The 26,204-nt window shown below is 37.2% G+C and overlaps 4 protein-coding genes and 2 pseudogenes across 4 annotated transcripts; 4 read left to right on the forward strand and 2 right to left on the reverse strand.

Moving 5' to 3' along the window:
• The first annotated feature begins 1,350 nt into the window (after window positions 1-1,350).
• LOC137943973 (probable cytokinin riboside 5'-monophosphate phosphoribohydrolase LOGL10) lies at window positions 1,351-3,332 on the forward strand. Its single transcript, XM_068789432.1, has 7 exons — window positions 1,351-1,610; window positions 2,048-2,145; window positions 2,249-2,279; window positions 2,388-2,487; window positions 2,595-2,665; window positions 2,758-2,901; window positions 2,992-3,332. Exons 1-7 carry the CDS (start codon window positions 1,356-1,358, stop codon window positions 3,073-3,075), a joined length of 783 nt encoding a protein of 260 aa, XP_068645533.1. The 5' UTR covers window positions 1,351-1,355; the 3' UTR covers window positions 3,076-3,332.
• Window positions 3,333-3,648: 316 nt separating this feature from the next.
• LOC137943999 (uncharacterized) lies at window positions 3,649-7,634 on the reverse strand. The gene is made up of 3 exons (XM_068789485.1): window positions 7,553-7,634; window positions 5,062-5,936; window positions 3,649-3,963 (listed from the first exon to the last, which is right to left on the reverse strand). The coding sequence occupies exons 2-3, from the start codon at window positions 5,925-5,927 to the stop codon at window positions 3,789-3,791; spliced, it is 1,041 nt and encodes a 346-aa protein (XP_068645586.1). The 5' UTR covers window positions 5,928-5,936; window positions 7,553-7,634; the 3' UTR covers window positions 3,649-3,788.
• An 840-nt stretch (window positions 7,635-8,474) lies between these two features.
• On the reverse strand, window positions 8,475-12,735 carry LOC137944824 (endoglucanase 24-like). The gene is made up of 6 exons (XM_068790587.1): window positions 12,276-12,735; window positions 11,435-11,718; window positions 10,334-10,771; window positions 9,643-9,787; window positions 9,158-9,324; window positions 8,475-9,075 (listed from the first exon to the last, which is right to left on the reverse strand). Exons 1-6 carry the CDS (start codon window positions 12,481-12,483, stop codon window positions 8,746-8,748), a joined length of 1,572 nt encoding a protein of 523 aa, XP_068646688.1. The 5' UTR covers window positions 12,484-12,735; the 3' UTR covers window positions 8,475-8,745.
• Window positions 12,736-15,816: 3,081 nt separating this feature from the next.
• LOC137944694 (probable ribosome-binding factor A, chloroplastic) lies at window positions 15,817-19,584 on the forward strand. The gene is made up of 4 exons (XM_068790413.1): window positions 15,817-16,300; window positions 17,466-17,639; window positions 19,078-19,263; window positions 19,352-19,584. Exons 1-3 carry the CDS (start codon window positions 15,965-15,967, stop codon window positions 19,201-19,203), a joined length of 636 nt encoding a protein of 211 aa, XP_068646514.1. The 5' UTR covers window positions 15,817-15,964; the 3' UTR covers window positions 19,204-19,263; window positions 19,352-19,584.
• A 2,697-nt stretch (window positions 19,585-22,281) lies between these two features.
• Window positions 22,282-26,204, forward strand: LOC137944405 (large ribosomal subunit protein uL2-like; annotated as a pseudogene).
• Window positions 24,367-24,463, forward strand: LOC137945084 (U6 spliceosomal RNA; annotated as a pseudogene).

The following is a 26,204-nucleotide window of genomic DNA, read 5'->3' on the forward strand; positions in this document are numbered from 1 at the left end:
AAAAAATTTGTTTAATTATAAATACTAAAAAAAATTAATTTTAAATCATTCAATTCAAATTTAATAGTTAAATTGGAAACCCATTCATTTTTGGCAAGTTTAATCATTAATAAAATATTCTTAAATATATATATTGTGAATAATTATGGTGAAATTATCAAATATTCAATTTCTCTCCAATTTCTCTCAATTTCAATATTATCGCGAGATACAACAGTGGTTATATCGTATCGGTATTTTGAGAGACGCATGTGACGAGAGCGAACGACGTTTCCATGATTGGGACCGAGAGTAACGAAATCGGGCCTGCCTGCCTCCGTTACGGCAAACGGCTCCTATCCCTTAGTTGACGCCACGTCATCATTTCCACACCACTTTCCACGTCGATATCCAAAATCAAAATCACTTGGACCATGAGATTTTATGCGTTTAATATAAAATTAAATATTATTAAACTTAAGGCTTCTAATTGCCAAAATGCCATTGTGTTACACAAGAAAATCTAACACGATCTATTTTCTTTTTTTTAGTCCTCCATAGTCATTATGTAACACCCTTCATTTTGGTTTTTCTCAATATACCTTTACATAATCATGATTTCTTTATATAGTTACCCTCTTGCTCCTATCGGAAGTCGAGTGGCGAATCTTCGAGAAAGAAGGCGGTTTTTATCAAATCCATAGGGTTGCATGTGGTAGTGGTGGTGGTGGTGGTGGTGAAACATGTGTATATGCAACTTACTTGTGTTGTACACTCACCGTGTGGCTCTATTAAGTTTCGATCATTGACTTATTTAATATAGTCAGAGGAAATTAAAAGTCGTATGTGATATATTAATCATTATCATTATCATCATCATCATCGTCATTGTCTATTACATCTTATTGGCTAAAAAGTTTGAGTTAAATGATTTTTTTTTTTTTTGACAAAAAATTTCTAGTGGTTTTATCTGTTTCAACAAGGTGGGTCTGCTTGGAATATCTAGTAAATAAAATAAATTGAAATGAAATAAAATTTTGACTATTATTTTTTCTAAAAATAGTTAATAAAAATAAAATAATGATTCATTAAAATGGTTAAATTTTTATTTTTCATGGGTTCCAAAGTGACAATCGGTTTCTAGCTTGATTTCAAACAATTTCTGAATAGTTCAGATAGTTATCCGAACAGTGTGGATGGTTCCATATCAATCGAAAAGAAAAGGCAAATCTGAAATTGGATAACACAGGCTTAAGTTTACAAAAAACAGAACAAAGATCTGCCGAGGATAAAATGCAAAGCTTGGAGGGAATTTCACAGTTCAGAGATGAAAGAGAATTTGGATAATCAAAAACTGAGTTATCGTGAGAACAGAGATGAACTTGCAACCATTTAAAAAGTCCCTCAGGGGTGGTGATTGGCTTGATATTCGCCCAGTCTGGGAAAACACAGACATACCCACTTTAGGAGTGAGATATAGCCAGAGCTTGCTCTCTTCCTTTTCGATTATGGAAATCCATCGCCAGCAACTACTGAGATCGAGATTCAAAAGGGTCTGCGTCTTCTGCGGCAGCAGTCCAGGGAAGAAATCGAGCTACCAGCTTGCTGCGATTCAGCTCGGCAAAGAACTGGTCCAGTAACCAGTACCCCTTCTAATGCTTTTGTATCTCTTGCTTTTATGGACCCTGGAGCGGAGGAAAAAAGAGCAATACAGTCTCTGGCTTCAGTTTCTACCCTCTCTGTTCTTCGTCGAATCATTGTATCTTAAATTCTTGATTTTCCCTTTCTTTTTCTCTTTATTTTGTGTTCTGTCATCTTGTGAGCTACTACAAACAAGGGAAGCAGTGATTGAGCCAGAGCCCTTGTTTTGCTCTGTTTACAGCAAATCGAAGAAAGAGGGAGATATGAGAGACCTTCTGAGCTTTTAGGGATCTATACATGACTTGATCAAACTCTTCTCCTTCACTTGTGTCGAAGAGGAGAACCACAAAAAAAGAATTAGCTTCCTTTTCAGTCGTGGTACGAAGAAACTGATTTTCTTTTTGTCTTTTCACTGATCAAATCACAGGTTGAGAGGAAAATCGATCTTGTTTATGGAGGAGGCAGTGTTGGTTTGATGGGTCTCGTTTCTCAAGCTGTTTATAATGGCGGCCGTCACGTTTTGGGGTAATATGAATATTACCCTCGTCTGCAAAAATTTCAGTCTCTCCCCATCTTCTCTTCTCTAAATCTGACACCAGTTCTTCTTCTATTTCATCCCTATCTGCAGAGTCATCCCCAAGACCCTCATGCCCCGAGAGGTAACAGAAACTCTCAAGTCCTCTTCCGTGGAAGAAGCTCAATCTATCTTCAACTGAAAACTTTTTCTCTGTTCTCATGGGCATTCCGATTTCCAACCTCAAATTCAGATAACCGGAGAAACAGTCGGAGAAGTACGTCCAGTATCCGGTATGCACCAACGAAAGGCCGAAATGGCTCGCCAAGCAGACGCCTTCATCGCATTGCCCGGTAGTACCACCTCTCATTCCATCTCCATTGATTCACTCTGCACTACTCTCCCAACCGATCACGGGCACAGTGTTTATATATCTCTAATCAAATTAACAACAACACAGGCGGGTACGGGACATTGGAGGAACTGCTGGAAGTGATCACCTGGGCTCAGCTGGGTATTCACGACAAACCGGTATATAATCCTCCGTGAATCATCGAAGCTCAACTGTGAATCGAAATCCTTAATTATCAGTACCTCTTCAATCTTTCAATGTGTAAGAGCAGGTGGGGTTGCTGAATGTGGACGGATACTACAACTCGCTCCTCTCCTTCATAGACAAAGCCGTCGACGAAGGCTTCATAACGCCGGCCGCCCGTCACATCATCGTCTCCGCCCAGACCGCCCACGAACTCATGCGGAAGCTCGAGGTCCCTGGCCGCACTCACTGCAACTCTCGCATTACACACCGTATCATGCCGTATATGAAACTCAATTTAATTCCCGGTTTTTTGGAGCAGGAATACGTGCCGAAACACGACGGCGCGGGGCGGAAGCTGAGATGGGAATCGGAGCAGTATCCCCCAAGGCAGAATCGGATCTAGCGCGTTGACCTGTGTCGCATACGGTGCTGACCGTATTGATACTTTGTAAACTAATCCGAAACATGTTTTATACTTTCGAAAAAAGAAATAAAAAGTTTCAGTCGGTGAGTTGGTTGATTCCATTGGAGTATCGGAGGCAGGCGCGGTCGCAGCTTTTGAGAAAATACAAAATGTGAAACTGGAATGAACAGAATCAGTGGAAAACGATTCTTGAAGCTCAGACTGATTTGATTGATGCCGTGACAAGACTTGAAACACTCAGGTCCATTTCTTCAAAATGGCGCACCAGCGTCACCTTCTGTTTTTCTGAAGATTGAAACCCAGTACACTCATGGCTGTCCAGGGACGGTACAGAGCCCCGGCTGCAGCACCATTATCACAGTTCATGCTAAGAGACTCGTTCGTTTACAACACTGATCATCAGCTACGATTCTGCCTTCCTAGGCACATTTTAAGTTAAAAAACACCGTTATCTTCCTCTTCCCTCTGTTACCTTCTTCTTCCCCAAGACAGGCATCCCAGCTGTTATGCTAAGAATCAAGGGTGGAATGAATGTGAGGTGACGAGGGACTGTGAAAAGTAAGATTCGCAGTTGATCAAAGAAGTTAGGGGCAAACCCACATAAAAATGTGTCAAACAAAGTGTTGATTCAAAAGAAAACATTTTCTACTCTTACAGCAACATACCCACATTATTCTATAACACATCGTGTCTTAAATGCTATCAGGGTTCAAAGCCATCAACTTGCATTGTTCGTTCATGGCCAACAATTGTGCCTCTTTCTTGTCAAGCAGATCACTCAGCCTCACATTCTTCGCCATTAATTTTTGTACTTCAGCCTCTTTTTGCGTCTTCTCCCCTTCCAGATGGGTAGTCTTTGCAACTAGCCTGTCAACCACTCAGGAAAAAAAAAACTTTTTAGATAAGAAGGGCGGGCTTCCAGCTTTAACTGATATTCAAAATTTACCATATCTGTGATTTTCATGCAACTCCAGAAGAAGACAGCAGGTATTTATGGTGTTGGGGCCTTCGACAATGCCAAGAAACGGCCAAAATACTGATCTTTTTAAAAAAACATGCTGAGATGGTATGCAAAATAAACTGAAAGAAGAAGGATAAGAAAACAGCTGTGTGCAGATTTCAATAAATGTAACGATCATCATTCTGAAATTCAGAGCAGAATGAGAAATACAAGCATGGAACTTCACACCAGCATAAGGATCCTTCTAATAAATTTACTTTGATACATGTCAGAACAAATATTTTTAAGTGAAGGGAAACTGACAGAACAGAGATGAAGGATATGGTCCCCCAGCAAATAAAGGTGGAAGATATAGTCCCCCTACCAACAGGAAGTACCACTGCCTCTCCCAGTTTCTTTCTCTTTTCAATTGCAAAACAGCTGTGGGATAATACCAGACAAGAAAGAACATCTACTGTGAAAATTCAATATTTTTTCATATAAGTTTCTCTTCAAGAGAATCTAGTTCAATCCCTCTATGGGCCACAGGTTTAGAAACAGCACTTAGAATTAAACAGTAAGTCCACCGAGTTGAAAAAACTTAGCATATTCCGACCATAAACTTGAAAAAGAATGGTGCCTGCATGTGTAATATATGATGAACCAAGAGAACCAAAAGTGGTGGGCTTTATCCATCAGAGAGTGGCCACTAACCAGATTTTACAAGATCAGTCCTCCAAATGAAGGTACACAATAATATTGACATGAAAAATTCCTAAACATGGGAGAGTAACAATGAAAGAGTTGCCATGGAAGAATATGAACCACGAAAGAGATGCAAAATAAGCGAAAGGTAAGAAATGTGATTCAACCAATTCATTCAGCTGAACAAGATACCACCCAGGAACCACAAAAGATCAACCATTCCCAATCTCTGAAAATGGATAAGAAGAAGAGCCACTCATAATTAATGAGATTAAGGAGCAAAGTAACTTTTTACAACTAAATGCGTCAAGATAATCTACCTTTCGAAAAGCCTCTCCATTGTCTGAAACTGCTTTTCTGATGAACTGAGGGTCTCTCTTACACTTATTAGACTGCTAACATAAGTTTTTAGGGATTCAAAGTCATGCTTCACCCGACAAAGCTCCAGCTCATTTTCTGCAGCTCTTTGCCTCTGCCTTGATGTTTCCTGCACCATATCTTCTACCTTCTGACGCATCTCATTTAAAATGGTGTTTGTACCCAAGGCAAACTTTTCCATCTCTTCCACCTTGGCAGACATTGTCTCAATTTGGAGAGACTTTTTCTTAATTTCTTCTTGGCCTAAACTTACCTTGGCCTTCTCAACAGCAGCTTCAGCTTCTGCCATGATAACTTTTTTAACCAATGCCTCCATTACATTTGTTACCAATAGTACAGATTTGAGTATTTCACTAATGTAAGCTTCATCGTGCTCATCAGAGGATCCAATGTTGTTACTAATTCCAATCCACGTTTCGTCATCAGAGCTTTCAAAGGACGAAAGATCAATATCTTTGGACCAGTCAGACAATGATGTCCCATTTTTGTCAATAAGACCAACCCCTTCTTGGTGTCTAATTCCACAAGATGTATGAGCTATATGTAGGACTGCCATCATTTTTGCCTTAGACTTCAGATATGTCAGGAAAGTGGCACTAGTGTTTACCCTTCTCCACAAAACATCTAGTTCCTTCTTCTCATACTCCTCAGAGCACTGGATAGAAGCTTTTACCTCCATAAGTTTCTCATGCAAGGCATTCACTTCAGATTGGCGCCTCTCAAGCTCCTGCTTCCATATAATCTTGCTCTGACTAACATTGTATTTCAGAGAAGAAAAACCTCCCTCATCCTCCAGTGAATCCCCCATAATCTTTCCCTAGGCACCATGAAATATTCAAAAGAATCAGAAGAAGATACAGCCACAAAAAAAAAGACAAATAAAGGATACATATAGAGCTCTTTTATTAGATAGAGAGTCAGCAGTAGATGAGGTTAGAACCACAATATTAGGCCTTTGTCCACTCAAGAATATCTGAAAATGCCCAAAAGAAAAGGTTCACTTGTATTGTGGATCTCACATCAAGATTATAATGGTTGCTTTGTCAACGTCTCAAAAACAATCAGATCCCTATGTTACAAAATTCCTCAAAAAAAAGAGGATTGCTACAACCATATAACATAAGTGAAACAAAAAGAAATATAGAGTATTAATGGATATTAAAGTATGAACTCAGATATCATTATGATTGGGAGAAACAAGTGAGAACAAAATAATGCAAAATATCAAACACACAGTTAGAGTGTACTGGTAATGGCCAAATAAGTGGATTTATGAAGAGCCTGTATCAACTTTAGTTTTAGAGAAAATCCATGTTTCAGTAGTTTGAGTTTAAACCCTGATAAAGTAGATATGGATTGTGGGCTTCTTAGAACAAGTTCCAGTATATGTGTGTTTGAGTTTGCAATTCTGAGAAAATAAAGAATTATTTCCATCTGATTTTATGCAAAATGCTCCTTAGCTGCAGGAATGAATAACAATTTATTTCTTTCTTATCTCCACCTTTACGATCCCTAAGATGTAACACTATTACATTATACAATAGTTGAATACGAGCAAGTTTTCATCCAAGCAACATAAGTAGAATTCTAATTTTATAATGTTCCTTCGGTCACTAAAGAACGTGTCAATAACCTAGACTGGTTCTCTATTGTTATGGAAGAAACTGTCTCGAAAAGCATAGACATTATACGTAATTCTTCCAGAAAAACGATAATGTCTTCCTCGTTTCTTTATCTAAACAAAGTTACCAATTTCTATGAAGAAGCTCTCGCATACCTAGAATCTATATCCAAAAACATTTGAGCATTTACAAATAAAAATTCACACACTTCACTCATAGACTAGAAAAATGCTTTACAGTTCTTGGGAAGGCTCTTGCATGCCCAAGAAGCGTAAAAGCATGTGAGCCTAAAACATCTATTTATCCGCCCAAGCTTCTCGGGCAAAGACCTTACTGGGAAATCGTTAAAACCATAATAAAACATATATTCGTAAAGTAAGTCATTTTGAAGTATAACAAAGTCAAATCAAAATCGTTGATGTTAAAAAAATAAGTAAATCACATTAACGCAATCAGCAAAACACAATTGACACAGAATTCATAAGAAATGGCTTTAATTTTCTTAACTGCCTGCATTTTCACCATATTAAATCTCCAGAAATTTGGAGAGCAAATAGCATACAACTAAATGAAAACCCTTGAAGAGACAAGCCCAATCAGAAAACCCAGAAACAAAAATTAAAATACCCCAATTCAGGGTCCTCATTTTGCCCACGAGAGAGCTCAGAAAACCCTGGAGCTTCAGTGTAATGATAAAAAAAGAGTGGGAGGAAAACAACGAATTACTAAATATCGTTCTAAAAAACGATCAGATAATCAAACAAATGATTGGTACCAAGACGCTGCAGAAAGAGAGATCGGGAGAGAATACCTTGGAAAATGAGGAAACGGAGGATCGAAGAAAGCGCTTTTGGTGGGTTTTTTCTTTCCTCTCTGCTTTCGGCTTTCCTTTTTCTTCCTGACTCGGTTTATAATATTATAATAAGGGTTGAACTTTTTTTAAGTACTAATTAACGCTTGTTTTGGTAGGCAAGGCAAAGAGCTTCATCACCAAATTTCGGAGCCAATTAATTAAAACAAAAAATCCTAATAAGGTTTAGGGTTTAGGGTTAGAAATATAAATGGAAGCTTGTGGGAAGAGGGTTGATCCAAAAAACTATTTGGTGCGAAACATGTAAAACAACTATCTCAGTCGTCTGATCATGATCAACCACTGTCTCAGCCATCCGATCATGATCAAAGGATATCTTAGCCATCGTCTCAACCGTCCGATTAACGGCTATCTCAGACTGAGATAATTGTTTCGTATGTTTCGCACTTTTCGTATTGTGTCTATTGAAACTAAAGGCACAAATATACAGTTGTGTACAATTTTAGAAGCATATAAGAAAGGTAAAAGAAATAAATAATACCTTAATTTATAATTCTTTCATGATTATTGAAAGATGACTTGCAACCAATGAGGAATGAACCGAGCCTATGTTTGTTTCTATTGAAATCGAGTGGTCCAAGTCGCATAACCAATTTGACCATAGATCAATCTAATTAAAACTTAGTACGGCTAATTAAATATTGGGATGAATGTAACATTTGTGTTTCCCAAAATGAAGTTTCATCCTCCGATAAAGAGTTTCAAACAGTTTATGCTTTAAATTGAGCATTTAATAATGCTTTATTGTGCTAGTGCCATATATGGTCACAGTTGGGTTTCCTGACTTCTCTTAGGAAACCATATAACTAGTTAAAGAATGGGTCAATCGTATTCTGATTTAGGAGTGCCTATTGGGAAGCCCTAGAAAAAAAAATGACCATTATTATTTCAAAAAAATTAATGCAAATGCCATAATATCAAATGCACAGTTTTCGCTAACTATTTTTAGGAATAATAATGATCAAATTCTCAGCGCACCCACCAGAGACGAAGAGTACAAGTAGGTAAAGTTATACCGAGCAAAATACATTACCAGCACTCGTATTACACACGATTAATATCTAACTAGTAGGAGAAGAATAACTACAAAATAGTACAGAGAGGGATCCAAAGGAAAGGCAAGAATATGGGGTTCAGGTGAAAGATTTTGCCACCGAGGAGGTGGTGACCAGGCCTGAGAGGAGACCGACGATCACGGCACTGTTGTATGTGCTGGGTTCTCCTTGCATGGAATTGTTCCGACTGTCAATGTAGGTCTCATTCAGGAAAGGTCCACCAACAAGGGCTCCTGAAGCAATATTGGGATTTGGATTCGGTGTAGTCAACCATTGAAAGCCTTTACAACCCGTTTTTGCATTTGCAGGGATTGAAGCTCCCCGGTGGTGCACATATTCAGGGTACTTGTTCCCATAACCAACTAGGTAGCTCATCTTCATAGGGTTGTTGCCCAAGACATAGTCAGCCTAGAAAAGAGCTTGTTTAGCAGAAAGCACATCTTCCATGACTTAATCACCCTGGCAAAGTAAGCACATTTAAGAGAGATACCTGCGATTTTGCAAAGTCGCGAAGATCTGCAGGAGTGAAAGAATCCCCACTGCAGTATATTTTTGGTGTCCTGGATGTAAGCATGTAATCGCTGTACAATACTGCCAAAAAAGCTGCTGCCACTGGGTGTTGCAGAGAGTTCCACTGACTAACCCATATCAGACCACCTGCAAACAAATCAAGGAAGATGCCTACGATTGTAAGAGCCATGAAATATCAAGACACAGGCTGTAAACTTAGAGTAGCAGAGAAAATTTTCCAGATCATAATGCATGTATTCATGAGATAAACATAGGCACCAGTGGTAATGTGGTGATTATAGTTATTAGCATTATTAATATGAACACTGATATAGTTGTTGCTGTCATTGTTGCTCTCATAGTAGTTATTTTCACCACTTATTCCTATTTATACTACTCATGGTACAAGCAGATTGTGCGACAGAAACATATATCCATTTCAGTAGAGCATTCAAAGACATTTACCGTCTGTTCGGCTAGAAGTGGCTGTTGGGGAATCTGGCAGAAGACCACACATTACAGCTTCTGCGGTTTTCCTGTACTTCTGAAGGATGACATTGTCAGAGTTCGAATCCTTCGACTCAAAGAAGCTTAACCTTGACAAAAGAACCTGCCCCAAGTTTGCAGTAACAGATTGTTAGAAAATAACGGCAATTGAAAGCTCCAAATACAACAAACGGACTGTTGATCAAATCCCTGGAATCAGTATACGATCCAGCTTTTTAAAACAGGATAAACAGAGAAGTATGCCTATATATCAGTGCAGAAAGCACATAATAGGTATATGAGATTTTTGGCAGTCATATCACTTAGAAATAGCAATCTCCAACTAGGAAATTTAAAATCTAAAAATTACAATTTTTTCTGCAAAGATGGTTGGAATAATTTCTAATGGTGCTGAAGAGATATGTAAAGTATTACTTTGCAGAAAAAGAAAACCATAGAGAGAGAACTCCTGGCTCTTTAAGCAAGGTTAAAGTCATAAATGCAAAAAAAATTCTCAATTACACTGCTTTTAATATCTCATCTCAACTTTTCATTTTGTTTGTCTTAGCATATTTGGTTTACTGTTTCTTGCAACTAGTAACTCCAAGAGCATCAAACAGAGAGAAAATTGTACAGGTACCAAAGTGTGTCAGCCATTTATTTCAACTACCTGAGTTCCTGCAAGCTTATTGTCCCAACTAAACCATGTTGGTCGGCCCCACTGAGCAAAAGTATTTCCATTTTTCACAGTGACATAATCAAAGTAGGACCGATCCCCAGTTGCATGATAAAGCCAGCTTGCAGCCCACAAGAGCTCATCTGTATAACCCGTAGAATTATAGTATGTCTGGACTTTGGGAATGCTAACGCTATAGGAACCTCTGTATGTATCAGCAAAGGTGAACAGCTGCTGAGCATGTTTAAGCAGTGAACTCGAATATTTGGAGTCTACGTCTTTAAACACCAGAGAAGCTGCTGCTAGGGCAGCTGCAGTTTCTGCTGCAACCTCTGTTCCGGGATAAGATGTATTCACTTGAATGAGAGGCCTATCCTCAGTCATGGCTTCAGGTCTCTCCCAACATTTGTGGTCTGTTTCAGGGTCACCAACCTGTGAAATAAAAACAATACAGCCATATTGTAAAGAAGAGATTTAATGTGTCATAATATAGCATTAACTATACGGAAACACATGCATAGGCATGTATATTTCTGAAATAGCCTGGAAGAAGGATATGAACCACAGCAAGCAAGAAAAAACATCGTCAATCTATACCATGTTTGCTTCTTTCTACAATATATTAAGAAAAAAGGAACCTCTACAAGGAGACTAATGTTAGTCAAACACCAGAGGAAAGAGACAAGAAACTTAAAAGTGATATGAACCACAGCCATCTGTCCAACTAAGAACCTTCTCCAAGAAAGCTACACTACCATATAAATGAGGCCAGTAGAAGTCTAACTTTCAAGTGGCCCTTTCCTGATAGGCAAGTGAGTTCTGTAGAGAAATCTTATGAGTAAGAGGTGAGTGCAACTGATAAACTTGAAACAAAAAATAAGATCCCACCTCCTAACCAAAATAATAAAATTAAACAAAAAATTCATTAGGTAAAAACTCCAACCAACCTTATTTCCAGTTATCTAATATAAAAAAAAAAACGTCTAAAAACTAGCACAGCAGTCTCACAAACAAACTTCTTCTTTTTAAAAAAATTAAGCACATTGATCAAAAGTCTGAATAAAAATGAAAATAAACGAGCAAAAGTAGACTTACCTGAATAACAAGAACATTCTCTGAATAATGAGCATTAATAAGGTAATCTGTAATCCACTTAAGTGATTCTTGAGCTGAATCCAAGTTCTTTGCTGCATCCATTTGATCCCCATATTCAAGGATCGTCCATGACAGCACAGTTGCAGTAAAAGCCATTGGTAATCCAAACTTGACATGATCTCCAGCATCATACATTCCTTTTGAAAGATCCAACTTTTGTGCTTTTCCATCATTTAGAGCTGAATCTCCTCTCCAGGATATGTCATTGTTCACCAGCTTGCCAGCTGCAGATAATAACGACAAGAAAAAATTATTCGATACAGATCTTGAGGAGGCAAGTGCAAGGTGGACAATCATAGAAAGAAGCTAACGATTAAAGCTACTTAACAGATGCCTCAATCAATCATCTAGAGATTTCTCAATATGAAAAAAAAAAAGAGGAAAAGGAAATAATAATGCGTAACTGTTCTAAACCGATAAAAGCTTGACTTACACGGAAGTGGAAAGCAGAGAAACTGCATACCCAATTTCAGATCCGAACAATTTCAGAGATTTGCTACACTCTAAAGCAAGAGCAAGTGAACACGTAGAAAATAATTTTAAAAATTAAGTACCGCAAAGAATCTTAAAACACTCTTATCGACGCAAGTTGCTCGGCATTTAGCCACAGACTCGTGCAACGAAGAAGAAAAGAAGAGACAAACTAGTCCGACAACATTGCTATCCCAGATCAAAACCACAGAAAAAAAAGAACATTCAACACCAGAACGACTTGAAGCAGCAGATCAAGAAAATGCAGTTACTAAAAAAACGAAATGGAAAAGATATGGAAAAACCGTACATTTCTGTACGTCAAAGAACTTCAAAGCGAGATTGAGCGCATCCGAGTACTTCTTCTGGATGGCCCCCGGCGGACCCGGCACAGGAGCCGCCCCTGACGAACGCCCAGATTTCCTCCGAATGGTAATCACAGCCGCTGTAACCACAAGCGCTGCAATCACCAGCACAATAAACCACCAGATGCACCCCTTGGAGCGTTTCTCCCCCATCGTCTCCGGAACTCGCACAATGTCCCGATTTCAGCTTGACACTAACTGAAACTACATTCCACTTCCACCATGAATCAACATTGTCGTCATTGGCAGAAATCAAACCTCTCCCACGGGTTCTCCTCTCAACAAACTCAGATCTGCCCGAAATATTAAAGTTTCCCAAAAGAATATTAAACGAAACTATAAAATTTCAAAATCTGGACGAAAATGAGGTAATCAGAGAGCGACCAGCCACAACCGGATTCTCTCCGTTGCAGAAGCCAAATGAGAAGGGAGCCTGTCCGACAGATATAATTGTAGCGTTGTGCGGGTCCAGGCCCGGAGTCGGTAATCGGGAACTTTTCTGACTCCGTATGAAAGGACTAATTTACCCTTGAACTTTTGTAATTTATTTATGGAAAGAGGTTGGGACAAGAACCCAGCTACGTTAGATTCTGCCGACAAATCGCGAAAGCGATGCGAGCGGCGATGAGATGGCGGTCAAGTAAATGGGGACCGGGTCGCGGTCAGTTAAAAATTGACCATGCACCTTTGGCTTGAATCTGTTTTTTATTTTTATTTTTATTATTATTTTTTATTTAAAGCCTTTTTATTCTTCATAATTTTAAACTTGGTTTTGAATAAAAATATATTTTTTAAAAATATTATAAAATTCAACCCCGACCACCCACCTAGTGAAACATTTGGGTCCAATCCAACCCGGTTCAATCTATGTCGTAAACCCTAAACCCTAAATCTATCATGTGCCATGTGGACTATAAATGCAACATTTGATCGGATCTTGCCCACTCCGTAGGCCATGATTTAATTTAACCATCATGTCCCAATGTTTAATTCGAAGGGGATTTAATGAGATAAGAAGGCTTGTCAAATACGATAAAAGTTCTTGTTGGCATGTCATATGGGTCATTTTCTTGGACGATAAATAAAAGGGTTTAAAAGGTGGTTAGTGGCCTTTCTTTTGCTGGTTGGACGGATTCATCAATACTTAACCACTTTTAAATTTTAATTTTAAATGTAGATCTCAAGAGTTGGTTGATTATTATCAATAAACCAATGTTCATGATGTCCGTTTCGGATACCTAAAAATTTAGTGCATATTACTTGAAACTAAAGAGATTTTCTTATCTTCCCTTCAGGCAGGAGATAAGATTTATCTCTGTTTCAAATTGTATTTATTCGATCGGATTAGGAGATCTTGATTGTATTTATCCCTTCGGAGTTTTGTTTTAAATTGTGGATAAATAGCACTCTTAAATCAATAAAAAATGTGGTGTAGTTCAGCTTCTTGTATGGTATAAGACCCGATCGATTAATCCTCCGCATCAGCCTTCTTCTGATTTTTTTGTTCAAAATCCTCTTTGTCGTCATTCCCTTTCTACAACACCATCTCCGATGGAAACTTGTACCAAATTCCTATTCTTCCTTTTGTAGCTATCCTTCATACGCCGCTTTGGTCTCCCCTTCTTCCTCCTTCACACCTTCTCTATTTCAACCTTTGATTAATCAAAAAATTTCTAATTAATCGAAGGAAAGGGAGCCCGTACACATGCGAACAATGCAAGTGTAGCTTAAGAGGTTCACATGTGCAACAAAAGTTTTAAAAAATAAAAAAAATCATAGACAACGATTGCATGCACACTGTTTCCCAGTTCCATCTCACTGCCTTCTCAGCCAAATCAATCACTATGTCCACTACAAATGAAACTCTAAATGCTTTAGTGCACTCAATAGTGTTCAACAACGAGTTTCACCTCATCACCATCAATATTTCTGTATAAGGTCCACTCAAACTCACTACTACCAAGTATCTCTAGTGGATGCTTCAGTTAAAACTTTTTTCATCGGGTATGATGTCTTTAGGTACATTGATAGGCTCCAAACCCTGCCCATCGAAAACCCTCATTACAAATCTCTCTCCAAATTGAAGCCTCACCCTCTTGGCTCTCTCCCTTTTCCTTTTTTTCTCTCCTCTCTTCCAAGAGTCAAACTTCTTCTATTGTGTTAATATGTTAGCCCTAGAAATTAACAGTTTTATAGTTTCAGTTGCTACAAGACAAGATTGACATCTCCAACCGTGACCTATCTTGAGGGGGCATACAGAGATTATCTTATCTTCCCTTCATTTTACGAGATAAAATTTATCTCTGTTTTAAATTGTATTTATTCTGTAGTATTAAGATATCTTGATTGTATTTATCCCTTCAAATTTCTGTTGTAAATTATGTATTAATACCATTCTTAAATAATGCAAAAGTGTGGTTCAGTTCAATTTCTTATAGATACTTCTAGTGATGAACCGATAGCATCTCATGGGACTATCTCTATCTAAAAAAATGGGGAACAAAAAAATTAGTTTATTTTGTTTAATTGATGTTCATATAAGTGTTACCAACATTAACAAAAAAAAAGACAAAATTAAGGATGGATAGATAATGGAAGGATGAAGGAGGTGGAGATGCTTTTTTGAAGTTTTTATGGCTAATGTGATATCATCAAGAAGCATCATTTGTTACTTCATCTCTTAGGCTGTGTTTGGAATAGGGGAAGTGGAGAGAAAATAATATGAACAGGAAAGAAAGAAAAAGACAAAAGAAAAGAAAATGATTTTTTCTTTCTTTTTGGAAATATAGTTTCTCTCTTTTGAATACAAGTGAAAAAAAAAAGAAAATTAATAATATTTAAAATTTATGATAAATAAGATTTTCTCTCATGTTTCGATTTCTTTTATTTTCTCCCCAAATTTCATAATTTCGTGAGAGAAAATGTATTAACTAAGACAAAAAGTGATTTTCTCTTAATGATTCTCAGCTACCAAACAACAGAAAATAACTTTCTTTCCCTTTTTATTTTCTTTTATTTTATTTTATGTGGGTTCCAAACAGGTCCTCATGGAATGAAAAATATATAAAACTTACCTAAACTATGCAAAATTTTATTTAATATCTAGAGGTATTAAAATTACAAATCGGTCTTGCGACAAGTAAGATCAAAATTGGCTATGCCAAGAAGAATTTGCACGTATATGAAACGATTTCAACACACACCTGCTAATACTAACAAAAACAATTAAAAATATCATTAATTTCTTTTTATTATATTAAATAGAGATTTTAATATTATACGTGATAGAAGGGTGTTAAAGAATAATCCCATATGGATTAGCAAGTACAAAGATCTCGAGTTTATTAATCGGAATTTTTTTTCTTCTAATTTACAAAGTAATTTTTGGATTTTTTAAATTGACTCAATGACACTATTGGGAGCGGTTTGAATATGGATTTACTCATGTTATCGGATCTCCTCCATCCATAGGCGGAGAGTCTCTCATTGTCTCTCCGTGAGAACTGCTCGCCTATCTGCTTCTCCTCTGATTAACTGTAAATCCAGAAAGAAAAGCTTGCTAGCGTTTTACAACTTGAAAGGACTTCGACGAGGGCGGGAAGAGCATAGGAAGGGGTAAGTAAAATAATCTGAAATGCCTCAAGTACTCTTGCATCAGCTCTTCCATCTCCACCCACCACAAGTCTCCACACTCTCCCCATCCATCAATCTTTACGGAACATCGCTCTCAAGCTTTTCGAAACTCAGATGCCCGTCCAGAACTGTAACCCTTTCCGGACCCATAACTTGTATGGCCAATCAAAGAAGAGTTAAAATGGTGGCGAAGCAAATAAGAAGGGAGCTTTCTCACATGCTTGTCACCGATAAAGTCCTGCAGTACGCCGTTCTTCCCGAAGCCTCCCTAGGGGCTGACCGGTACCTGTCCTCGCTAACCACCATCAGTGATGTGGAAGTTTCGGGTGATCTCCAGGTCTGAATCCAGTGCTACATCTCGGCCTTTTTATATTATTTAGCCCCTTTGCTGTTTCAGTAGTCGAATAGATTTTTGAAGGGGTGGATTTTTTTTATTTTTTATTATACTTTATTTGTTGCTAGATTTGTTGGGCATTGCGTCTTGTGATTAGGCAGTTGGGTTCTGGAATTTGGATCGGTTTGGGTCTTCATTGTCCGAGTCATGAAAATGTTTGTGATTATTCTTTAAGTTAAGATTGACGGCTTCGTTCTTCCCTGAGGTTGCATACAATGAAAATCACTGTGGCTATTAAAGGGAGCCATGCTGTTTCATCAAATCAGTGACCAGTGAAATATATCAAGGAGCAGAAAGCTCATTAGTTATGGCTAGAAAATATTTTTGACTTAGACTACATTCTTTGAAGTTTTGAGAAGTTATCCTCTTTGATTGGTGAGAGCTAATTATACTCTTGGTCATGTAATTTCATTTATTCTCTACATTAAAAATGTATGTGCAGATAAAGCTTTAAAGTGTTGGAGAAAAATGAGGTAGCTGGTTGTATCATACTGGTCAAGTTACTTAACCAAAAGTAAAGTTTGAGTATGTTAGCTGTTGTTAGCTTCCATACTCATAGGTGGTTACAATCTTCCTCTTCAAAACCGAAGGTGGTTAATATCATAAGTTTTTATTACTTTTTAGGTTCTTTAAGATCAAGGTAATAACATATTTGCATCAAGGATGAGCCTGTCAAGTGGCACCAGTTGTTATATCATTCCTTTTGGGATATGCTTTTTATGCCCTTGTGTATGTTAATATTTGTCTTCTGATGCTTCTCTGAATGACCCATGTTGTTATCTGCTGCACATTTGATGGTCCACCAGAAGAAAGAAAAAAACAATGGCTTGGCTGCTCTGCTCTATAAGAAATATTTTTAGACCCATGTTTTGCTTCCTTTTCTATTTTTCTTTATAAGAATGATGAGAGTCTTTTTAAATGAGAACTCGGAGAACAGTGGGAATTAGGTTCAAGAAGAAAAGAGAATACACTAGAAAGTAAATGCAGATTTCACAGTCATAAAATAATAATGCTGTTCCCATCATTATGCAGTCTATGTGAATATATACTAGTAAATTGACCTCTTAAAATAACCATGAGTCACAAAGTTTGTTTTATTTTTTTGTAGGTAGTTAAAGTGTATGTATCAGTGTTTGGAGATGAAAGAGGTCGAGAGGTGGCTATTGCAGGACTTAAGTCAAAGGCCAAGTATGTTCGCAGTGAGCTTGGAAAGCGTATGAAGCTGCGGCTGACCCCTGAAATTCGTTTTATTGAGGACGATGCTCAAGAGAGAGGAAGCAGGGTAAACATTCATATCTTCTTTTAATTTCTTAGGAATTTCTTCTCATGATCATTACCATGTACTTTTTACCATCACCATCATGATCATTACTCATGTAGTTGTTACTGTCACCATTATCATCATTGTTAAGAGTTACTGCTGTTGTTCTTAGTGGTATGAATACTTTTTATTACATTAAGAGTGTTGACGATGGATGCTGCTACACATTGCCTCCTTCTATTGATTAATGTGCTCATGTTGGATAAAGTTATTTCCAAGTAGTTTATTATCTTCTGAAAATTTAGGTTGCAGCCTTCTGCTACACCTAATTTTGCCTTGTGTGTTTTATGCACATGAACATGTAGACGTCATGTTCAGGTAGCTGGTTATCTTCCATTTATATTGGTGAAATCTTTCATGTATACAGTTTGAATGTGAAATGCAGGAAGACATTATTGAATCTTGTGTTTAGATCATTTTCCCATAATTCTAGGTGATCCTTATAATTATTGAAAATTTTTGTGTCTCAGTTTGAGTTAGGCAATATGACTATGTGTGAAGTAATGCCTTTCTCTGGCCTAATTTTCTTCATGTAGTAGCCTAGTAAAAAAAAATCTGTCATTGTCTATAACCTAGTAAAAAAGATGTATGGCAGTCTTTAAGATATTAAGCAGAATTAGGCTGCAGACATCCCAAGTCTGCTTGTAAACCTTTGAGGTTCAGCTTTATAAGTTAGCTTGAACATAGAAAAACTAAGGCATTAAATCAGTCTCAAGCTTATATTTGGGAAGCTACGCTCCACTCAAGTTAATTATCAGAAAATCTCATAGCAATACTTCTTACATGAAAGGATGGAAGCACCTTCTAATACATGTCCAGTTCATAGTCCTTAACAGTAATAAAACTTTGACTGTAGTGTTTCGTCTCTGTGAAGCTGGTGTCCTTAAGAATGGGAATTATTACAGCAAACTGTGCTCACATGGACATCATGGTTAAGATAACTGTTGTTGAAGTGGCACTAAAGCTTAACCTCAATAAGGTAAATTTGATGACAAGCTGAGGTGTTTGAGCTCAGACATGCCCGAGATTAGCATAAGCTACTTATCGTTGGGCTTAGCGCATGTATGAAAATAGGTGGCTTAGAATGTATCTCTACTATAGGTTCCAAATCACTTTTCCCCACTCGAAAGAAACTTTGCACCCTCCCCCGAGCCCTCCTGCATGTGCTAGTCGTACACCATGTACATAGTAGCTTTGCCGCCTAATTATTTACAAGTGAAACCATGTTATGATTTTGGAAATCCGTGGAGGCTACCTGTTCTTTCTCTGATAGTGAAAATTAGCCTTGAGTTCAGCATTCTCAATTGGACGTTTCATGTCTTACTGATCTCAAGCCTCATCTCGTTAAGCTTTTTGGTATTCTGTAAGTGATCTTAGAAAAGTTTTGTCAATTTTGTAGGTCATCGCAATACTGGATAAAATAAAAAATGAGAAAAATAAAAATGTCGACCCTCCAAATCCATCTAAAGAAGACTCGGATTGGGACACCGAGGACCCAGATGAGGGCATTATATATGTGGATTAGTCTGCAATGACAATTCATGGATTCTACTTACCAAGATGAAGATTTGTTTCTAAGGACAAGGTATGTCTCCCGAAAATATGTAACTATCCACTCTGGCTTAAATACATGTTAGTGTCTTGCAGATTGAATGTTTTTGGTTGTTTTGCAGGGTAGCATGGACATCAGGAATGAACTCAATCTGTTTATGTCGACCAGAACTGATCTATGCTCAGCTCTGGAGTTGTACCTAATGTTCTTGGTTTAGTTCTTTAACCTCTGTTTGTTGCTATGATCAGGTGGCTTTACATGTAAAATTTGGAAAGTTAGAAATACCAATTTCATCTTTTTATACCTGTTAATGTTGCATCAGAAAACGGCTCCTACTTTTTGTGGAAAATTGAATCTGGAATCTGTCATGAGTGGAGTTGTTATGGAGCTTAATCAAAATATCTATGCTTTGAGGTAAATAAGAGCAATTATTAACCAACTAAAAAAGGCCCTGGTGAGAGCAATAAGGGTAAAGAAGGTATTTTTGTAAAAATATATTTGCTAACTAGTCGGTTCATGAGCTAACAAGTTGAGTTTGAAAGTTCTTGAGTTATGTTTGTGGTATCTATCGAGCCTTCCTCCAAGTTTGAGCTTTAGCCGAGCTCACGTAAAATGAGTGCAGATATGAGCTACATGGGTTCCTTCCAGAAGGCAGATGTCTTTTAGCATCATTCAAGTGTTAATGTTCTCATGTGATAATTAAGAGATGTAAGGTATCTACCCCAAGAAAGAGCACTGGATGAGTTGAATATAATTGTAAGTGTATTTGTTGTAATTCCCAAAGATTGATCAAGAGCAAAAGCTTCTGAAATGCCAAGCATAGTAACAACCATTGCCAAATTATTACAAATCACTGCTGCTTAGAATCTTGACAACACCAAAAGTTGCACAAAAATGTTCCATCTACTAAATTGTTAGCAACCTTAAAAATTTTCTAACATAATTTATAACACCATTCCCAGCTCCTTTTATAGTAGATTTCGCATTTGCCCATTGCAAGAAATTGCAAGAAGTAAGGACTTTGAAGCCATGTGAAATAACGAAAAGAAAGAAGAAGACAGAGGAGAGGAGGCTGCTGAAAAGAGAAATGAGGGAAAGGCTCTCGTATGGGGTCCATCTGGATCCCCTAACGAGAGCCTTTTCTTCTACTTTCTTTTCAGTTTCCTCCTTTCCTCTTTCTTTTCTTCTTTAGGTTGTGTTTGGAACATAGAAAATGAAGAAAAAAGAAAAGATAGAGAAGACAAAGCCAAAAGAAAAAAAGAAAAAAAAAAGAAATGGATTTTTTTTATCTTGTTTGGATGCCCATGGAAAATGAGAGAGAAAATAGAAGAAAAATATGGTTTTTCTTGTTTGGATGCATGCATTCAGAAAATAGAAAAAAATAAAAATTAGTAATATTTTAAAATTTTAATGATCAAAATTTTCTGTTTTATTTTTCTTTTTTTTTCTCTTCAAATTCCAATTTTTTTTTTGAGAGAGAGTACATTAACTAAGAGAGAAAGTAAGTTTCTCTTCGAAAATTTGGAAAAAGGACTTTCTCTCTCCTTTTCTTTTATGTACCTTCCAAACCTGCCCTAAGAATTGTTTCAATTGTGCCCTTTTAACGGAATAAACTATGAAATAAAATTACTTAATCAAATGATATGATATAACCAGTTGAAGAAGCGAGATTATTTAAATAATATGATCTCTTTAGTTGGAGAAAACAAGATTATGTGTCAGTTATGGGTTGGGTTGAGTCAACTTATACTTTTTGGTAAATGGGTTGGAGATTAAATTTATGGAAGAATTTTAATGGTTAAAAAAAGAACAAAGTGTCTAGTCTAGTTTAAATATGTTAAATTAGATTTTAAAAATAAAAAAATAAAAAAAATCGAGGGAGAAATAATTCAAATGGTCGAATCAATCATATACTTAATTTAAATAATTCAAATATTAAAGTAAATTCATTTGGTAATTATTCATAATAAATTAATAAATAAAATTTCATTTCTTAGATTGCAAAATCCACTCTCAGTGGCCTTTTAGAATTAAAATTTTCAAAGGTCAAACAACATCTACAACATTAGACTAGAAGGACCCATTTACAACATTTATCCAATACTTGAGATTTACGGTCAATAGCTTAATGACCTGACTCACAAAGGGATTTTTAACACCCACCAATCAATTTTCCTATGTTTTGATTAGTTTAAAAATACATTAATTACTTGTTTTTCAATTCATAAACTGTAATGCCTCTTAATAGGCAAATATTATAATTTATGGTAAATCTACTAACAATTCAATAGCTTAAAAATGAACAATTTGAAAAAAAAACACTAGTAATGGCTGCAAAACTGGGTTTGTAAAGAAGTCTAATCAAATACTTAAAGAGCAAATGATGAATTCAATATGATATAAAAATCACTTGGAACAAACTCAGTAATTAGATATCTCAATATTCAAATCAAATATAAAAATGCTCTAAAATACTGATACCCATATACAAAAAACTATGAGATTAGAGGAACCAAAAACTTGTAAAAGCTTATAAGAGCATTTAGAAGCTTTGAAATTCAATGTTGCATGGACCAATTTTCATTTGGAGAAAGTTTGACAGTTTCTCAATGTTAAAAAAGCTAGTCATTCTGGGTGGGTAGTAACATATTATCACATAACATCAAGTTTTGGGCTTGACATTTTTGTACATTTGAGTTTCTAGGAGGAGTCGACTCTTTTTTTATATTCGTGCTTTGTTTCAGTCAAATGCATGTACTCAAGCCCTTGCATGTCATTGATTCTTTTTTCCTTGAATGCTTAGTTGCCTGGACAAATGAGGTTTGACTCCTTTTCTGATTTCAAAACTTTCTATTCAAAACTTTCTATGTCGAGGGGTGAACTCCTTTTTCTTCTTCTCTCTCCTCCTCCTTCCTTTCCTCTATCACACGTGACCCTCAAAATCATATATGATAGAGTGCCGAAAACAAGTCATATATGATGGAGTCCTGAAAACAACAAGTTATATAGCTAAAAAACCCTGCCTCTTCCCTACCGCTCGGGGCACCTGAAATGGGTCGTGTTATCCGCGCCCAACGTAAGGGAGGGGGGGGGGGTCGGTCTTCCGCTCCCATACCCACCACCGGAAGGGCCCCGCCTGGTTCCGGTCACTGGACTTTGGTGAGCGGAACGGCTACCTTAAGGGCGTCGTGACCGAGCTCATCCACGACCCCGGCCGCGGTGCTCCACTCGCCCGCGTCACCTTCTGCCACCCTTTCCGCTACAAGCACTAGAAGGAGCTATTCATCGCTGCTGAGGGCATGTGCACTGGCCAGTTCGTTTTGTTCATATTTGTATGTTTAGCTGTGACGGGATTTTTGCACTGGTTTGTTGCCCCGTGCTCATTTTTTCTTGATTTTCCTTTACTATTTTCTTTTGCCTTACAAAAAATTGAAGTGCCTCTTTTCCGAATTGTTATTGTCTCACATTTAAAAATAAAATAAAATAAAATTATTGTTTGAGTCTTTTGGGAGATAAACGTGAGGAAAATATACCACTGTTGCGCAACTCGTATTTGTGTGATGTTGAATTTTTGGAAAAGAGAAATTTTTTATTAACTTGATGAAGTTTGAATATATGAACCTCTGTTTATAATAGAAGAAATAAGTAGAATCTAATTATAATTAAACTACCTTTATCCTAGTTACACCCAGAGTTAAACACTAAAAGATAAGTCCTAGAACAATTAAACAACTGAACATAAATAGAAGACTAACATAACTAAAACATTTTTAAATTGAGGCTCTTCTATGAGACCTCTTTCCATAATAATTTTGGCTCTGTAATACTTCTTGTTGTGAGAGTCATGTGAGATTCTTTCATTCTTGTTCTTCAACATATGAAGTAAGGCGTGATCACGTTTTGGTATAGATTTGTTGAGTGTATGAGCAATGTTGTGCTCTCCAATTACAGGCAACCATGTCATCATGTTTGTTTCTTTATGTGGGACTTGATTTCTCATCTATTAGTATTTTCATGTACCACTCTGTCACCAGTGGATGCATCATTCTTGTTGTTTAATTTGCGCAGCAAATCTGCTATCACACTTGGGTCTCTTTTCCCCTTTCATTCATGAAGCAATTATTTGTAGTTGTTGGAGGCATTAGATTAATCTTGAGGCCATAGAACCCATGGTGGAAGCCCGATATGGAGGCTGCAACATGGAAAGTTTAGATCCTGTCATTATATTGAAAGTAAACACATAAATCTGGGAAGCTTAAATAGATGCTTGATTAGTTCATACTTTATAGTCGTTTTTTATAGCTTTTGACAAGAAAGAGGTGCTCTTAACTTAAAAAACTGATTGATGAAGACAGAAGATGAAGAGCTTTTTAAGCAATATCTTTGACAGTTTGCGGCCCAGGTAGGTGGGGAAAAGTTCTGAGTATGATTTTTTTGAGTAGTGTATTGTGTTTGCGTACCATTTTTTAGTGAACAGAACTGTCTTTTGCTTTAAGTCTTTTATTACTTTTAAGCTGTATTGGGTGGTCTTTCCTGAGAATGGGTACGCAAAGCAGACTGATTGTGCACCAGAGAAAATCTTGGACATGAAAAAGAGCAATCTCTTTAAAGAGAGAACTTCCAAGCACCTGCATATCCTTCAGTAAACCTGGTCCTGCTGGTGTTAGTGGAGTTTTTTGGAACTCCAATGATGATGTTCTGGTGTCGTTTGCTGGCCAGCTGGGAGTCATGGATTCTATTTCAGCTAAGCTTCATGCTTCCCATCGGGGTCTGAAGATTTTCAGAAGCCATTTCTCTGGAAAGCTTCATGTTGAGTGTGGCTCTCAATGCATCATAAGCTGGTGCATTGGAAGCTAGGACTCTTCTTGGTGCCATTGGCTGCACCTTTTTGAGATTTAAAACTTGTAAAAAAATATTGTTTGTAAGTGGTCATATATCCTGGGTTGGCTAATGGTTTTGCTGTCTTTTTAGACCATGAGGGGGTTAATCTGTAATCTCTCATTGTAAGGGCCCCATTTGTAATTTTTTGTTGCTGTCTTCTGCCTGTTTGCCTTCAGACTTAATGAAAAGCATATTTTCTCAAAATAAAAAATAAAAAATGGCAGCTAGATGATGATTTTGTCTTGTTTCTAAAAGTTTTTCTCTTTAGAGATATCCTAAAATGGTCAGAGAAGATTTGCATGTCCCCTATGCAAGGATGACATACATAAATTGAGACATGGTCTTAATTTTTTTATTAAAAAATTCTTCTTGCTACTATTTCAAAATAAAAATAAAAAATTTCTTCTTGCTAAAGATGTGTTTCTAAAAAATAGAAAAAAAAGCGTGTTTCTGGGTATATTGATTACTTCAAAAGGATAATGAAGGGTCTCAACGTGGCATACAACACCACAAAGTAACACATTTTGATATAGAAGGTTGAAATAAACTGTAGGTTGTGTTCTGCCTTTCCGCAGATTATGACAAAGTCCTCTTGACAAGGTAGTTGTTGATGGAGGGAGTGTTTTGGCTGAACCTTGTTTAAGAGAGGACCAATAGTAATTTAGGGACTAAAGCTCAATAAATTATTTGTGATTTATTTGTAATTTTCTTCTCATTTTAATGGATTTGTTTTTGTTTGCTCTGTCTCGTTGGCCCTTACTTTGGGTTAACTTTAGAGCCTGTTGCTTTTTCTTTTTATCCTTTACGCACTTAAATATCACTACTTGAAAAAGAAGAAGAAGACAAAATATTGTGGTGACTTTTCCATCATATCTTCTTCTATATGATAAGTATCTCGAGTTCCAAAGCGATTTTATAACAACTATCTGTTATTTAGTTAATATTTATAGGAGTCTGATTCCCACCATTAGATGTCTGCTTGACATTCTTATGTTCCCCTAATGAGAAGATTGATCAATAACCTTATGTTTTGTACAATGTTCTCTCTGGATTAATTGTTGATTTGTGATTCTTACATCTAGAAGTGGTTGCGGTCCTTTTCGTACAGTTATTAAGCAAAATCTGTAGCAGTTAAGTTTTGAGTTTGGTTTTTGGAGATGCTTCTAAGTATTTTCAGTTTGTCCTTGCAAGCATCAGACTTTACAGAAAAGACTAGATCCAACAAGGTGCCAAGTTACTGTTGAGACCAAGTCTTTCAACTGGGTCTAGCCAGTCCATCGGGTCAATAACGTGGCTTTGACTTATAATTTTGAACTGGTTCTGTCTTCTTCTTTTAGCTGCTCTGACACTGGGACAAGTGATTTGTGAGATCCATCCCCCTATCTTCTGCAGCATTATAGCCTTCCCAGTTTTGTTATTATTTGTATTCTTCCAAGTTTATGTGTAAATGAGAATCTTTGCTTTTAAAAGCCTCATTTTAAATTCAACATTGCTTTGCTTTCTTGTTTATACTTGATCAATTGAAATGTAGACTTAATATCCATTCTCTTTTCAAACTCGTCTATCTTCTGAATTTGAAAACACTTGTGCATGACAAATGGTTAACCAGATTCGGATCTGCAGGTTATATAATTGTCATAGAATCAAGCTCCCTTCTGGTGCCAAGAAGATTGTCCCTAGTGGCTGCCGGGCCATGATTGGTCAAGTTGCAGGTGGAGGTAGAACTGAGAAGCCCCTCCTCAAGGCAGGAAATGCCTACCACAAGTTCCGGGTAAAGAGGAACTGCTGGCCAAAGGTTCGTGGTGTGGCTATGAACCCAGTGGAGCACCCACACGGAGGAGGAAACCATCAACATATTGGGCATGCAAGCACTGTTCGTCGCGACGCTCCTCCAGGCCAGAAGGTCGGTCTTATTGCTGCCAGAAGAACTGGTCGGCTCAGAGGACAAGCTGCTGCAAGTGCTGCCAAGGCAGACAAGGCTTAGATGGGGCTTCCTACCTCGCCCTTCCGACAATCCTCTGTGTTCTTGTTTTGTAGTTGAGGAACATTATTGACATATCAGAAGTTTTAAAGCTTATTAGCTATAAAAATTT

The sequence above is a fragment of the Aristolochia californica genome, unplaced genomic scaffold (assembly GCF_029961685.1).
Source record: "Aristolochia californica isolate CCGP_79_NKW_82.1479 unplaced genomic scaffold, dmAriCali1.0.hap1 SCAF_11, whole genome shotgun sequence".
Lineage (NCBI taxonomy): Eukaryota > Viridiplantae > Streptophyta > Magnoliopsida > Piperales > Aristolochiaceae > Aristolochia > Aristolochia californica.

What these genes read in the sequence shown, in the direction of transcription:
- LOC137943973 (XM_068789432.1), top strand. Translation starts at nt 1,356, where the DNA reads ATGAACTTGCAACCATTTAAAAAGTCCCTCAGGGGTGGTGATTGGCTT. An exon ending in TTCAGCTCGGCAAAGAACTG is followed by an intron (nt 1,611 to 2,047) that starts GTCCAGTAACCA and finishes ATCAAATCACAG; the next exon opens with GTTGAGAGGAAAATCGATCT. An exon ending in AGACCCTCATGCCCCGAGAG is followed by an intron (nt 2,280 to 2,387) that starts GTAACAGAAACT and finishes CCTCAAATTCAG; the next exon opens with ATAACCGGAGAAACAGTCGG.
- LOC137943999 (XM_068789485.1), bottom strand. Translation starts at nt 5,927, where the DNA reads ATGGGGGATTCACTGGAGGATGAGGGAGGTTTTTCTTCTCTGAAATAC. An exon ending in ATGGAGAGGCTTTTCGAAAG is followed by an intron (nt 3,964 to 5,061) that starts GTAGATTATCTT and finishes AGTGGTTGACAG; the next exon opens with GCTAGTTGCAAAGACTACCC.
- LOC137944824 (XM_068790587.1), bottom strand. Translation starts at nt 12,483, where the DNA reads ATGGGGGAGAAACGCTCCAAGGGGTGCATCTGGTGGTTTATTGTGCTG. An exon ending in GTTCTTTGACGTACAGAAAT is followed by an intron (nt 11,719 to 12,275) that starts GTACGGTTTTTC and finishes TATTATCTGCAG; the next exon opens with CTGGCAAGCTGGTGAACAAT. An exon ending in GCGACTTTGCAAAATCGCAG is followed by an intron (nt 9,076 to 9,157) that starts GTATCTCTCTTA and finishes GCTCTTTTCTAG; the next exon opens with GCTGACTATGTCTTGGGCAA.
- LOC137944694 (XM_068790413.1), top strand. Translation starts at nt 15,965, where the DNA reads ATGCCTCAAGTACTCTTGCATCAGCTCTTCCATCTCCACCCACCACAA. An exon ending in AAGTTTCGGGTGATCTCCAG is followed by an intron (nt 16,301 to 17,465) that starts GTCTGAATCCAG and finishes ATTTTTTTGTAG; the next exon opens with GTAGTTAAAGTGTATGTATC. An exon ending in CTCAAGAGAGAGGAAGCAGG is followed by an intron (nt 17,640 to 19,077) that starts GTAAACATTCAT and finishes TCAATTTTGTAG; the next exon opens with GTCATCGCAATACTGGATAA.